We start from the raw sequence: 13,687 nt of genomic DNA on the forward strand, positions 1-13,687 counted from the left end.
AAGAGCCTTGTGGTTTGCTACCCATTTAGAGAACAAGCTGTGAAAGTGGCTTTTGTGCCAGCGCTGAATTGCAAGGTGTAAAACATGAGGCATCATTGTGCAAGACGCTGCATGCAGCAGCTTCCACTTGGCAATTTTAACATCAGTGTGAGAAACAGGCGTACGCTGTGGAATGGAAACATTGACTTTGTGCTCAAAGTCTTCCAGAGAAATAAGCGCTACCACAGGCTTCCTCTGTGACCCTGGGATAATCGCTTCATTTAGGTTTCCATAGTGTGTTCTGGTTGAAGGTAACGCCACAAGCTCTGGGCTGTGCTGGAGGGTTTGCATGGCACGGAGCTGAGCGTGTAAACCCTTCTCTTCCCTTTCCTCAGATAGCACGGATACAGCATGTACAAAGAGGCTCGTGTGGCTTTTTAACATGGAGCATGAGTAGAGCAAGCTTCTGTCTGCTCTAAGTATCTTCCCTGCTTCAGATCCTCGTTAGTTAAAGGTGGCTGGCAACCTTACGGTCACTCGCTCAGGACAGATTTGCCTCCCTGGAGCAGCGTGAAGAGTATCGTGTGTGATCAGATTGTGTTAGTTTAACTGCACTTGTGCCACAGAAGTGGCTTTTGATGTGACACAGAGTCCAACAAAAAAATAATTGGAGCCTTTTTTAGGTTGGCAAGAGCTCTGTTCGCTACTTAGCCACTGAGAGCCTTTGGACAGTTCTGGTAGTTCATTTGCATCTCTATTTCTTCTGCTGTAAAACAGAGAGATTTAAACTCATCACATCTCACAGCTGTTGGAAGGCTTAATACAAGATGATGATGCTTTGAGATCCACAGATGAATGGCATCATTTTCATGCAGGGTATTATTACATTTTGTTATTATCCCATATCTTTGCATAACTAGGCTATATTCTTCATTCTCTTAATCTCTGTTTTCCAAGTCTCTTTTATTCAGAACTGAAAAATGTCTCATAGCACCCTCTGTTTCTGCTTTATAGGGAAGCACATAGTATTTCCTATTATTTCTACTGTTATCCAGCAAGTTAGTTATCAGACATTTTTGTTTTTCCCCTCAATATGTACATTAACAAACGTTGAAGAGGAGCATGAGAGCCCCAAGGTTTCAATAGTTACCATTTTCATCAGGTCATAGAAATTGTACAGTGAAAAATTGTGAGGGAAGCATTTTGATCAAGGGTCTGTCTGTGTGAATCCCATTGCCAGTTGAGTATCTGTGTGCTCAGCTTGAAACATTGCAGGGTGTTGATTTTGCTTTGGTGTTAAGTAAAAAGAAGCAGAGGGGTTTTTTGTAGTGTTACGAACTTCTCCACTCTCTGTTTTCCTGCCAAAACCCTGTCTCGACTGATTCTCAACGATACTGTGAGTGTCAGGGACCACAGTCCATGTATGTCAGCTTGACTTCGTTAGTTTCAATCAGCAGAGTTAGAGCCCTCCCAGTGAGATTCTTAGTTTAATTGACAGGTATACAAAAGGAAGGTAAATCTTAAATGTTTCTGGATGAGAGCTGGTGAAACTACATGCCTCTTGGAAGAAAAGAAATCCAAATAACTGGATAATTTAGCTTGAATAAACTCGGAATAAATGCTTGAATCACAGGGAAGAGGTCTGTTTTCCATGTGAACTTGCTGGCAATATTTAACTTCGCTGTTGTAAAAATGACTCAGCGTTGTTGTCACACCCTGAGTGAAGATGAGAGCAGTCTTTAAACATCAGCTCATTGCCAGAAGGTTCTGGTTTAAAAAAAAAGGAAAAAATACCCCAAAAAACAGACCCAAAATCTCAACCTTGATTCTTCCAGTAGCTGTTTATTTTTAACGTGGTTGCTTATTTAATGCTTTCTTTTTGAATTCATTTCGGCAGGCTGGGCCAAATTCAGGAAGACTTGTCCCAGTTTGTCTGCAGAGCTCAGGTCCCTCAGAAGTGATAGTCACACATCCTGATAATATTTTAAATGCAATCTCACAGCAGCTGCAGACAAGCTGCCTGACTGCTTTCCTCATGTTTTGTAAGGTACATGAATCTAAGCCTGCTTGTGTAAGTGCTGCAATGCATTTTGCACTGGAAGGAAGCATAAAAAGGATTGTGTGGAGCCTGCGATGTGCATGGCAACCAGCTGGATGTCGGAAAGTCTCTACTCTTGGCCAGAAGAGATCAAGCACCGATCGTTTCAGAATGAGCCCAGAACCTCAAAAGGATTTGTCCCATCTGTGCTATCTCTGGGTGAAAACACTGCACAACTGATTTCCCAGTAGGAAATGCTACCAGCTGTGCCCAAAATGTGGTTGGAGAGCCGGGTATAGCTGCCACACCTTCCAGCATTGATCGCCCTGTGCGTTGTGCTGCCCTTTCTGAGACAACAGGAGTTACATCTCACTTTTCTAAAATCTCTTTCTCCTTTTTTGTTTGTCTCTGGCATAAATATATCTCCACAGCAAACCACTGTCTTGCTAAAGAGAGGAAGTGCTCCGTTTTTACAGGAACAGGTAACAAATGCAAAAAAAAAACCCCAGTAAAGTGGCTGGGCACAGATTTCAGACTTCGATAGGTGTAGTCAGCACAGAAGTAAATGTAGCTTTCCAGTATGTGCAGTGTGAGATATGTATTTTTTTTCCCATTACAGACCAGAAAAGCACTTTATCTGCTGCATTTTCCCTAGGAAATGTTTTGCTGATAGTTTTATACATGAGCATGCAAATGTATATGCATGTGATCCTCCTCTGATTTCTTTATCCACTGCCTAGCAAATCTTAGTTACATCATCATCAGTAAAGAAATCTGCAGCATTTCCACTCAAGATTCACAGCAGCATTATTGATGGAGGAATTAGATCATTGGCCTCAGAATATTCTGTCTACGGCAAGAGCAAGGTTCTGTTGGGTCATGTCACATCAGTTAGGAGGAATGTACAACAGGCTTTTTTAATCACCTTACCAAAAGGACTCAAATCTAAGTCAGTTTGTTTTGTATTTGTAGTTCATCATTCACCCAAGAACAGCAGGGTTTCTTGCTTCTGCACAATTTCCAGTCCCTTGCCTGCCTCAGTGCATCCCCTGACATCACGGCAGTAGAAGATTTCCATTTAGTTTTCAGGATTTGTATTGAGAAATTCTTTCCTTGGCAGGAGAGAGCAGTGTGCAGAGGTTTTCCATGCCCTTCTGAAGAGCAATAAGCTGCATGGAGTCAGGCTGTGCCCAGGAGCTGCCAGGCTCTGAACACTGTCCCTCTCTCGTCTGAGCACAGAGCTCACCAGCCTCAAGCTGATCGCTGGGCTCTGCGGTTTCAGCATCGCAGACCTTGGGCATTAAAGAAACGGGCTTTTCTGGCAACATAGTGGAGACGATTAAGGATGAGTTGGGGAGGAAGTCCCCTCTCTTCGTGGCATTGCTGTCAGGTTTTCTTTTGCTTAATTACATTTTCACTGCAGATTGTTGAGTCAAGTAAATCCCTAAGGTAACTCCACAGAGGTCGTGAACACCAAGGTGAATTTGCTCCACTGTCCCCACGTCAGACCAAGGGGCTTGGTTGATCCTTCAGTTTTAGCAGTCGGGCAGAAGACTTCATCCCTGGAGGTATTTAAAAGACATTTAGTTGTGGCAATTAGGGACATGGTTTAGAGGTGGACTTGGCAGTGTGAGGTTTATGGTTGGACTCAATGATCTTAAAGGTCCTTTCCAACTGTCAGTCCCAGGCTCTGGGTGAGGAGGAGGATTGAGTGCCAGGAGATTCAAAAAGCTGCTTAGCAGATGAGGACTCCTGCCCATCATTCAGAGCAGGTTTTGGATTCCACGATCTGGTTTTAGAAATCGCTATCTGAATTCTGCAGGTATCTTTCTATCACACTAAATCCCCGAGGCCATGGCTCTGCATTTTTGAGGTAAATGATACACAGCAATCTAAATGCAAAATAGAGGTGAGTATCGGCCTGAAATGGGAAGCAGCAGAGAGGTCCTGCTTGCACCCACTAAAAGCAAGCTGTAGATCTTAATATTACTGCATTGGTCGGTGTACTCAAGTACTTTTTGTACTGGAATAAGAGCCTGGGCCTGGTGTTTGAGCATCATCTTGAAACAGAACAGGAGCTGAGGGAGGGGATAAACACTATCAGTTCTTTTTCTGTTTTGTTTGGGCTTGGTTTTTTTTGCAGCTTTGTTGGGAGCAGTTTGTTTAAGGAGGAAGAGAAAAGAGGGAGTTGGAGTCTGTAGTGCATTTTTACTCCCGGCTCCCCAGGGAGCTGTTGCTGTCCCATTATACAGACTGGCAAACAGAGTCTATGTAGCCTGAAACAGTGATGGATATCACATGGCGGATCTGGGGCTCGGGAGTCTGAATTCAGGATCTGAATGACAAGCACCTGCTTCTTCCTGTGAGGTGGAAACCAAACGAGCAAGGCAGCTCTCCAGGCCCTCGTTCCCATCACTGCCAGAATTTCAAAGCTCTGTCTTGTTATGTGATTATTCTCTCCATGACTGTAGGACCTGTTGATAGCCTTTTGCGTGGAATATTTGCCCAGATTTTTTGCTATAATTCTCCATTTTCTTTCTTCTGTTTGTTTAGGTAAAATATATGAATAGTTCAAGGAGTCAGATACTCTGGTCATAGATGCGTATCTTAGGAGAGGTGCTATGGAGCATCCCACTTTAGATTAAATGCTAAAAGATGTTTTAGAAAAAGCCTATGTGTTTATACTCTTTATTACCATAAATCAAAACGGCTTGTTGTCCAGTGATGTAAACAGGCTCAGTCTTGGGCTGTTACAGGTGAAGAGAAAATTACAGAGAACAACATACAGAATTTAAAACAAGAGTTTGTAAGCAGGAACCTGTTAAATGTACAGAAAATCTAACAGTAAAGCCAAATATCTTTAGTGACAGTGTAAAAGCTTTGCTGTGTAACTCCCATCAGGTACTGTATATTTTGCAGTAGCAGTGGATACTCTGCTTCATTTGATTCCTTGTTGCTACTGGCTTGCTGTGTTTTATATGGATGCCTTGTGGCATGATGGTGGATGTAGCTTTAGACAAACAGCTTGTGCTCCCTGCTTTGGTTTCCCTGGTGATACAATGGGCATAATATTTCCATTCATATTTGTAGGGATGTCCTGAGGCTTCACTAGTGAACGTTGAAAAGGAATATGTCTACACTAAGAACAACTACTTTCAGTTTCTAAAAAGTGCAGCTGTTCTTGCGTACTCTTTATTCTCCTAGAGATCTGAACTGAGTGGTCTTTATTCCTTGGACTTCTGAGTCTCAAACAGGCATTTGAGATTGACCTTTGTTTCCCATTTCTTTTTCTCCCTTCCCAAAATATATTCCTTTAAATTTTAAATTTGGGATTCAAAATCGGAAGTGCTAAATACTGGCAACTGGATAGCAAATTAAATTTGCTGTTGGGTCCTTGCTGCCTCCTGGTGGAGAATTAACAACCACTTAATTGAGGCTGTCTTGGGGATGAGTTATGTCAAAAACACTGAGCTTATGAAAACATTTTGGGACTAACATTTTAAAAATGTGTATTTTGGATCATAAATCTCCTCGGAACCTTATTTGCAATGAAGTGATCTTGAAAATTAAGGTTTGGGTTGTTTATTTGCATTGATGACCATTATGTGTTTGTGTTTTCTTCTGTGTAAACTGAAGCCTGAAATAACTAGTTATGCCTTTCACAACAAATTCTGCTTTTTGTCCAAAAGAGGATAGAGTGACTTCCCTGTCTTACTGTAAAAAGCAGCAGAATATTATCTAGAAAGAAAGGAACTGCCAAACGTCTCTCAGATGCTAAAATATCTTCCTAAATTATACTGAGTGAATTTCTGTTGTTTAGAAGTGCTTTACAAGACAGTGTTTGCCTTTCCTTGCCTTTCCCAGATATTCCTTTGCAAAACCTAAAATCTCCCTGGAATGGTTTGGCTCCTTCTGGTTGGAAAATTTAAGATGGAAGAGCAGTTCCTGGGCATACATTGTAATGATCATTCCAGTAATAGGCCTCCTCATATGAATCCATTACTAGACTCAGCAGACCTGTCCCTGTCCTCTCTAGAGGTGCACAGGCAATGATCATCGAGTGTTTCACAAGGCTTCCTCTGTACCCCCGGCCTCTGGTGGTGTTTAGAGTCCCTTGGAAATCCGAGTAGTGATGCTGGCCGTGTCCAAGAGACAGAGATGGGGTTTGGGCCACAGAATCAGGATATAAGATGGTTTTCCATGATCCAGGGAAACTCACTGTGCATTGTTGGATGAACAAACCGTGAGTCGGTCCAGCTCTCGGCTGAAGATGCAGGCAAGGGCAACTCGCCTGTCATGTGGCACGATGGAGCTGGTGGATGGGCGGGCAAGGAAGTCCAAGTCCCCTGCTTGTGCTCGCTTGTGGTCCTTGAAGTGAGATCATGGAGCAGTTATATGATGGGGGCTGCTGATATCCAGACGCAATTTAATTTCTGAGTCAGTTTTATTCCTAGAAGCAGATTGGAAAGTGAGCAAAATGTTTATGGTCTGTGCTCTGATCTGCCAGATTCCCAGTGGTGTAACACAGGCCAAGAGCAATTGGGATTTTACTAACGTGGTTTTCTCTTCTTTCTTTGACATATGCAGGCTCTGTGTGTGAACTGGTCAAACCTCAAACTGCCCTGGGTGGATCTGGACTGGCTGATCGATATCTCCTGTCAGATAACTGAGCTTGATCTCTCTGCCAACTGCCTGGTGTCCCTTCCATCTGTGATTCCATGGGGCCTGATCAACCTCAGGAAGCTCAGCCTGGCTGACAATCAGCTGACAGAATTACCCAGCGTACAGTCATCTGATGAAATCATATGTACAAGGTGTGTGCACTGGATGCCTACAGCAAACTGAACCCGTATGGAGAGCAGGTGCAAATGAGTCAGTTGTGCTCATGTAAAACTGCGTAAGTGAAGAGCACATGCAGGAGTGTCTTGATTTATTTTCTCTCTGCTGCAGGATTTGCTCTTTTGCATTCTCAGTATTTCCAAGTTAGTTTTCAGGGCAGTTGTAGGGACTTTTATTCCTGTATTGTCTCATGTTGCTTCTGCTTTGCTACAGTTCTGGTGAGCCTCACTCCTCTAAGCCCTGAGCTACCTCAGATTGACATTTGTTGTCTCATATAAATTATCTGAACTGCTGTCCATCCAGACCACTTCTCTCTGCTCCCTGGAAGGGTTAATTTTCTAAATAGGGTTTTTCGCTTTGCCTTGTGAGAGCACATTTCAGCTGATTTCATTCAGACCTAAAGCTGTCCTGGTAAAATAGTTGTCTATGGCAACAGGAGCCTTTGCTAGCCATTTATTCGTGCCTGACTGAGTATTTCCTGTACCCACAGGTTACTTGAGGTTGACGTATCAAGCAACAGGCTCTCTACTCTCCCCTCTGGATTCCTACATCTTAAAAACCTTAAAAAACTCACTGCTGCTAAAAATTATATGGAGAAGTTATTTGACGAGGAAAACAGTACGTACAGTCCAGTGTTACACTTGCATTTCAGGGCCTGATTTGTAAGGGAGAACCCAAATGACTTAAAGCTGTTTTTATCTACAGACACTTGGTATCGCTCAATCCTTTGTTCAAAGTACCTGAAAAGGCCAGATTATTTGTTTTATCACTCATGAAATCCTTTGGCCCTTATCTAGCAAGTATTCAGCATCTTGCTGGATCAGACTGCTGTCACGCTTACACCAAGTCCACAATGTTTTGTGTTTTCTAGCAACTAATTGGATTGGCTTAAGGAAACTGCAGGAGTTTGACGTCTCTGACAACAGGTTGGTGGAACTTCCAACGGTTTTTCTATACTGCTTCAAGTCCCTAAACATACTGAATGTTTCCAGAAATCAGCTGAAAGTGTTTCCAGATCCCTGGGCCTGCCCCTTGGTAAGTCAAACTGCTCTGGCAGAGTCAGAGGCTGAAAAAGCTGTTGAAACAATGAAAAAAAATTTACTGTGATGCTTAGGAAGCTGTCAGATGTTTTAGGTTAAAAGGCTGTTCTGTTTCTGTAGAAGTGCCGCTGCCTGGTTTGGTTTATGAGTCTCAGATCAAGTCTTTTTGAGATTCTGCCTTGTTGTGTTGATGGCGTTGGTGGAAGACTTCTAGAAGCATATGTTTCATGAATGTATTCCATCAAAGCCCATTGCATCCTGGGTGCATCAAAAGCAGCATGATCAGCAGATCAGGGAGGTGATTCTGCCACTCTGCTCTGCTCTGGTGAGACCCCACCTGCAGTGCTCCGTCCAGCTCTGCGGCCACCAGCATAAAAAGGATGTGGACCTGCTTGAGTGGGTCTGGAGGAGGGCTGTGAGGGTGAGCAGAGGGCTGGAGCACCTCCTATATGGGGACAGCCTGAGAGAGTTGGGGTTTTTCACTCTAGAGAAGGTTCCAGAGAGACCTTATAGCAGCATCCAGTACCTAAAGGGGACCTACAGGAAACATGGGGATGGGCTCTTTGTCAGGAAGTGTAGTGGTAGGATGATGGGTAAAGTTTTGAACTGAAAGAGGGTAGATTTGGATTAGATATTAGGAAGACATTTTTCACCACAAGGGTGGTGAGGTCCTGAAGAAGCTGTGGATGCCCCATCCCTGGAAGTGTTCAAGGCCGGGTTGGACAGAGCTTTGAGCAACCTGGTCTAGTGGAAGGTGTCTCTGCCCGTGGCAGAGGGTTGGAACTAGATGATCGTTAAGGTCCCTTCCAGCTGGAGCTATTCCATGATTCTATTAATTTTCTTGATAGTTCATATGAGCACAGAAGTATTGTTGGGATCATTTTACAGAACATTCAGCCTCCATTCAAAGTTAACTTTGCCCAACCCCCTGGCTAACTAGGGCATTTATATCACCCGTCACTGTCGCTTTATTCCTCATTATAAAAAGGGCAGCAGAACAGCGTATTTTAGTGAAGTGTTTGTTTTAATGGTTTAAAAGCAAGTGGGGATGATTTTCAAAATAACTTTTGAAATACATTTTGCCCACCAAAGCATTTGCCTATCAACTGTCTCTCCTTGGCAAGTCTTCCTCAGCATGCACAATAATTAATCTAGATCAAAATATATAAAGAGATCATCTGGAATAAATGTATTAATTGTTTGAACATCTGACAGCTGATCTACCTCATTATTTAAAGAGATGATTACTACTCTCCGTGTGGGGTTTTTTGTTGTTTTTTGTTTTCCAGAAATGTTGCAAAGCATCTAGGAACAAACTGGAATTCCTACCTGATGCATTGACTATTTTCTGGAAAAATCACCTGAAAGAAGTGGATTTTTCTGAGAACTCACTAAAAGAAGTTCCACCAGGACTATTCCAGCTTGAAGTAAGTGTCATTTCTTCTTCCTTCACAGTACTTCCCTTAATACCTACTCAGATCTCCAAGCCACAGCGGTGGCTGCCTGGTTAAGGCAAGAGACCTGCTTAGAGCCAATGAACACAGCAATCGCACAGAGCCTTCGAGCAGCCCGTAATCCCCTGAGTAGCTACATTTTGCCCTCACCTGGTGTGATACAGTATCTAGTTTTTGACACAGGTCTTCTGAAAGCTCTTTGGATGTCTGTGGTTTTCAGATTTTTGTGAATGCTGTTTGGAAGACAACCAGTGCATTGTAGCTGCAAGCTCCAGCCATTGAAATATAGATGTACTCAAGTATGCTCACAAGTAGTTGTGTTTTTTTCTTAATCTGGCACACCAGTGTTGTGTTACTAAGGATGAGGGTTTCTGTGCTGAAAATAGCATGTTTGAATGCCCTAAACAATGTTAGTTGGCATCATTCTTATCTTTAAACTTGTGCAGATTAAATAATTCTTGCCAGTGGACGTCAGAGATCCACAGTTTTACTTCAAAATTCTTCAGAATTTGTGGCTTCAGATGGTTTCAACATGAAATGAAGCAGAACTTGGGGGTTTCCTCCAAGCTTCCCTTCCAGATTGTGAAAGTCAAGGTCGTGGAGATAGAAACAGAGGTAAATCTTTGTGCAGAAGTTTCACCGTTTTCATGCTGGCCTCTCTGGGAAGGATGCTGAAGAGATGGTTCACATCCACGTCCAGTTTGGACCTTGCAAGTCTGCTGCGAAGGTGCCTCTTGCATCCTGCCTGGAAGAGGATTGCTGAGGGTTGTTTGCTCCCTCAGTTGTTTTTAATAATCCCTGCAGATTTCACTTTGCTTCCTGGTAGCCATTTGTTTTCAATTGGCATTTCTTCTGAAACAAAACGAATCCTATGGACTATTGTCTCCAAAACTTTTTTGTTTTTCCTGAACACATTAAAAATAAGCCCAGTGTGTGGGAGCTACCATGACAGATATTACACACCAGATGGTGCTTCAAGGGCATGTTTTATTGGGTGCTGCTGCTCAGAGGCTGCAAAGGGATGTGAAAGCATCAGAGGAGACCTTCAGCATAGGTGATGATCTGTCTTCAAAGTCAGTGAGCTTTGGCTGCCTTAAATAACGCCAGTTCTTATCTGTATCTTTTCAGCCTTACCTTCATAAAATAAATAAATAGCAAGCATTTTCAAGCCCCTGAGGGCTAGAGTGTGGTGAGCAACTAGAAGGTGAAAGCCCATGCCTAGATCAGGCCTGGCTTGGGCTGCTCCTTGGTTGTGGAGTTTGTGTCAGGGTTGGTGGCTGCAGCCACACTCCAGCCCTCTCCACGAGTAGAAGTGGAAGGAGAAGAAATGAGAATTAATGTCTTTGTGTGCATAATCGCTGAGCAGCAGCGAAGTGTCTTCTCCCTGGGAAAAGCTGAAAGCGGGAGAGCACTGTGGCTTGAAAACATCTCTGACCTAGGCTGGTGGGTCCTATAGTTTGTCACTGGCCTTTGCTTGGTTTGTGGAGGGGTCTTAAGACCAGGACCACCTCGCAGTCACTGGTGTGATATAGAAACTAGAAATGTGGTGCCAAGGGAGGCAGAGGTTTTCTCAGCTTTCCTGTCTGTTGCCTTCTAAAGGAACCAACTGTTCATGCTCCAAGCTATGTCTTAGTACTCTAGACTAGTTTGCTTCTCTTGCAGAGACCTGACCTTCTCTGGGTGGGAGTATTCAGGTAAGACTGGTCAGCTTTTCCACATCATGAGCTGACCCAGGCAGCCTGATCTGGATGCTGTGGTTTCTTCTAATCTAACGCACCGAAGCCCTTTTTGTGTGCTGCGGCCGTAGGTTTGAAGGAAGTTGTCTGGTGCCGCCACTGTCTCACTTCTGGAAGCACCCACTGTCTTCCTGAAAGGCAGCAAAAATGGAGAAATTAGATATGAGACAGAAAAGGCAATTGCAAAACAAGGGCTAGCGATCTCCAGAACTACAGTCCTGAAGAGCCACAACCAGTTGAAAGTCACTAATTGTCCCCCTGCGGAGCAGGCACAGAAGTGTCGCGTATGATCTTGCCAGGCTCTCAGCTCTCCTGGAGAGTGGCCTTTGTCAGCGTTCCTGGGGGACACGTAACATGGGTATGGTTGACTGAAAATGAAGCACCCTGGCTAGACCACACAGAACAAAGTCAGTGCTAATTCTGGAATGTGTGGCCTCCCTTTCCTCCCACCCCCTGCTCAGGGATATTTCAGGGTAGAAGTCTGAAGCATTGTCATGGAACAGGCCCCTGCTGATACTTGGAGAGAGCTCGAGAGCAGGCGCCGAGGCAGGACGGGGTCTTCCTTCCAGTGGGAGGTTCAAGCCAGTGGAAGATTAATGATGATAAAAGCATTGGCTGTCTAAGGCGTGAGTGGCAGGGAGGGTTTTTTAGTTCGCAGGCTTTTCCAGCCTTTTCCTCGAGTGGTTCACTCTGTATATCTGGAGTTTGACATTTTGCCTTCCCCAAGTCCCACCAAGGCCCGGTGCTGCTTCTCCCTTATCACTAGAGGGAGCATGTTGCGTGATAATTGCCATTCCAGCAACTGCTGGTTGTCAGTCGCTTGTGTCTCATGGATACTTCATATTTTTCCAGTCCGAGAAAAGGGGAGGAAGGCCAACAAACTGGCTTCCTGGGACGTTGTTAATCCTGCTTGATGAAAAGGGGCATAAACCTTTTATATTATGTGGAGCACATAAAACATTTAACACACTTGAAGCTGAAGTCTCTGCTGGTAAAAATATGATTTCCATGGGGTATATTTCATGAATGCCGCTGTACTCGTGGCACGAGGTAATTCAGCTCACGTTCTGCTTATGGAGTTTTCATGGAGGGGACTTGCAGAATAAGCTTGCTTATAAACTCTACATAGGAAACTGCTTTTCAGTGACAAATTGGATTTTCAATCAAATGAAAATGATCATTTGAGCCTCCACATTATTTTTAAGGGCAGATGGAAGAGAATAAACTTTACAAATCTGAATAGGAACTGCATTTTTTTCTTTAATATTTCAGTTACATTTAAGGGAGAGCTCGTGTATTTAATGTTGTTAATGGTATTTGCATCTGAGTCCTATCTCTATGTAGTGTCAACTGCACAAATCAGCTGCACTTCTCGTTTTTAAAATTCCTGTCACTGGTCTGAGGAAAAAAATAGGGAACTTGTATGAGTCTTGGAAATTTAATGTAAATCCTTTCTAATTTAATAGACATGTAATAACACAACAATTACAAATTTTTGTGAAATAGGTCACATTTTGCGTGTTGGTCTTATGCATATACAATAGGTGTAAGCATCTGACACAAGCTTGTATATATATATATATATATATATATATATATGTAAAGAAAAAACTTCTCATCTGTACGTGGCATATTGTGTAGGTAAATCATACTGTTCTTTTCCATTTGGAAAGGTTTCCTCACTGAAAGTAAAATGTCCTCTTAAATGAGTTGTTTCCAATTGAATCTGTCAGCAAGTAGACTAATTATCTCCCAGAACTAATAGTGGTTGTTGCTTCGTGCAGAAAATATTCTTGCTGGAGACGAGAAGTAAATGTTTGTATGCTAGGCAGCACGGACAGGATGTTCTGATGAATAACATGTACTTTCTTAATGTTTCTGTTATTTAATAGACATGCTAAAAAACCTCTTTCTGAGTGTTTGATGGACTCTGTCTTCTAACTCTAGGCTATTCCTCTTGTAGGCTTTGGTGTCCCTGAAGCTGCTGGGAAATCAGTTAGTTACGTTGCCTTCACAAGATAAGTGGAATTGCAAACAACTTAAATCACTGGATCTTTCAAAAAACCAACTTGGGAAGTAAGTGTTTCTTTCAAATTTTGTCTGAGAAAACAAAAGTTGAAGATATAATAGCACACCCAGTCCCTCGTGTAATACAAAGAGTGTCAGTAGTGAATTAATTACCTGCATAGAAGGCATTGATATCCACATACTGTGTTCCTAAGTATATTGTGTGTCTGTGACAGTGATGTATTATCCTTTACTGATTCTTTGGGCATTTAGCACACTATATAATTTATTAAATGGGTAGATTACTGATAATGGCAGTCTAATTTCAGAGCATGTACAAATTTCTTTAACCCAGTGTGTGGTTCATCACTACAAATACTAGTTTGTGGGGAGTGTATCTTAACCATAAACCATCTGACTGGACTGCAGTTTGTAGTTAGTGTGGGAGTATTGTTTTGGAAAAAATGAAGAATCTTTGGTTTTTAAATGGAAGTGCAACCAGCTGCAAGTTCGTAGAGAAAACTGATGTTAATAAGGTCATCCAATAAAAGAGTGATGTTCTTCTATTTAAAAATTACAATAGGGCTGTTTAAT

At 42.8% G+C, this 13,687-nt stretch overlaps 1 protein-coding gene across 4 annotated transcripts in view; it reads left to right on the forward strand.

Moving 5' to 3' along the window:
- The window catches only part of LRRK1 (leucine rich repeat kinase 1), a 79,310-nt gene that overhangs the window by 26,268 nt on the left and 39,355 nt on the right, over positions 1-13,687 (forward strand). For all 4 annotated transcript variants that reach the window (XM_065076714.1, XM_065076715.1, XM_021280767.2 and 1 more), the window contains 5 exons: positions 6,605-6,831; positions 7,347-7,474; positions 7,728-7,891; positions 9,186-9,323; positions 13,050-13,162. In XM_065076714.1, the coding sequence (XP_064932786.1) occupies positions 6,605-6,831; positions 7,347-7,474; positions 7,728-7,891; positions 9,186-9,323; positions 13,050-13,162 (770 nt within the window). The remainder of the gene's footprint in view (positions 1-6,604; positions 6,832-7,346; positions 7,475-7,727; positions 7,892-9,185; positions 9,324-13,049; positions 13,163-13,687) is intronic.

Source organism: Columba livia, chromosome 11 (assembly GCF_036013475.1).
Source record: "Columba livia isolate bColLiv1 breed racing homer chromosome 11, bColLiv1.pat.W.v2, whole genome shotgun sequence".
NCBI lineage: Eukaryota > Metazoa > Chordata > Aves > Columbiformes > Columbidae > Columba > Columba livia.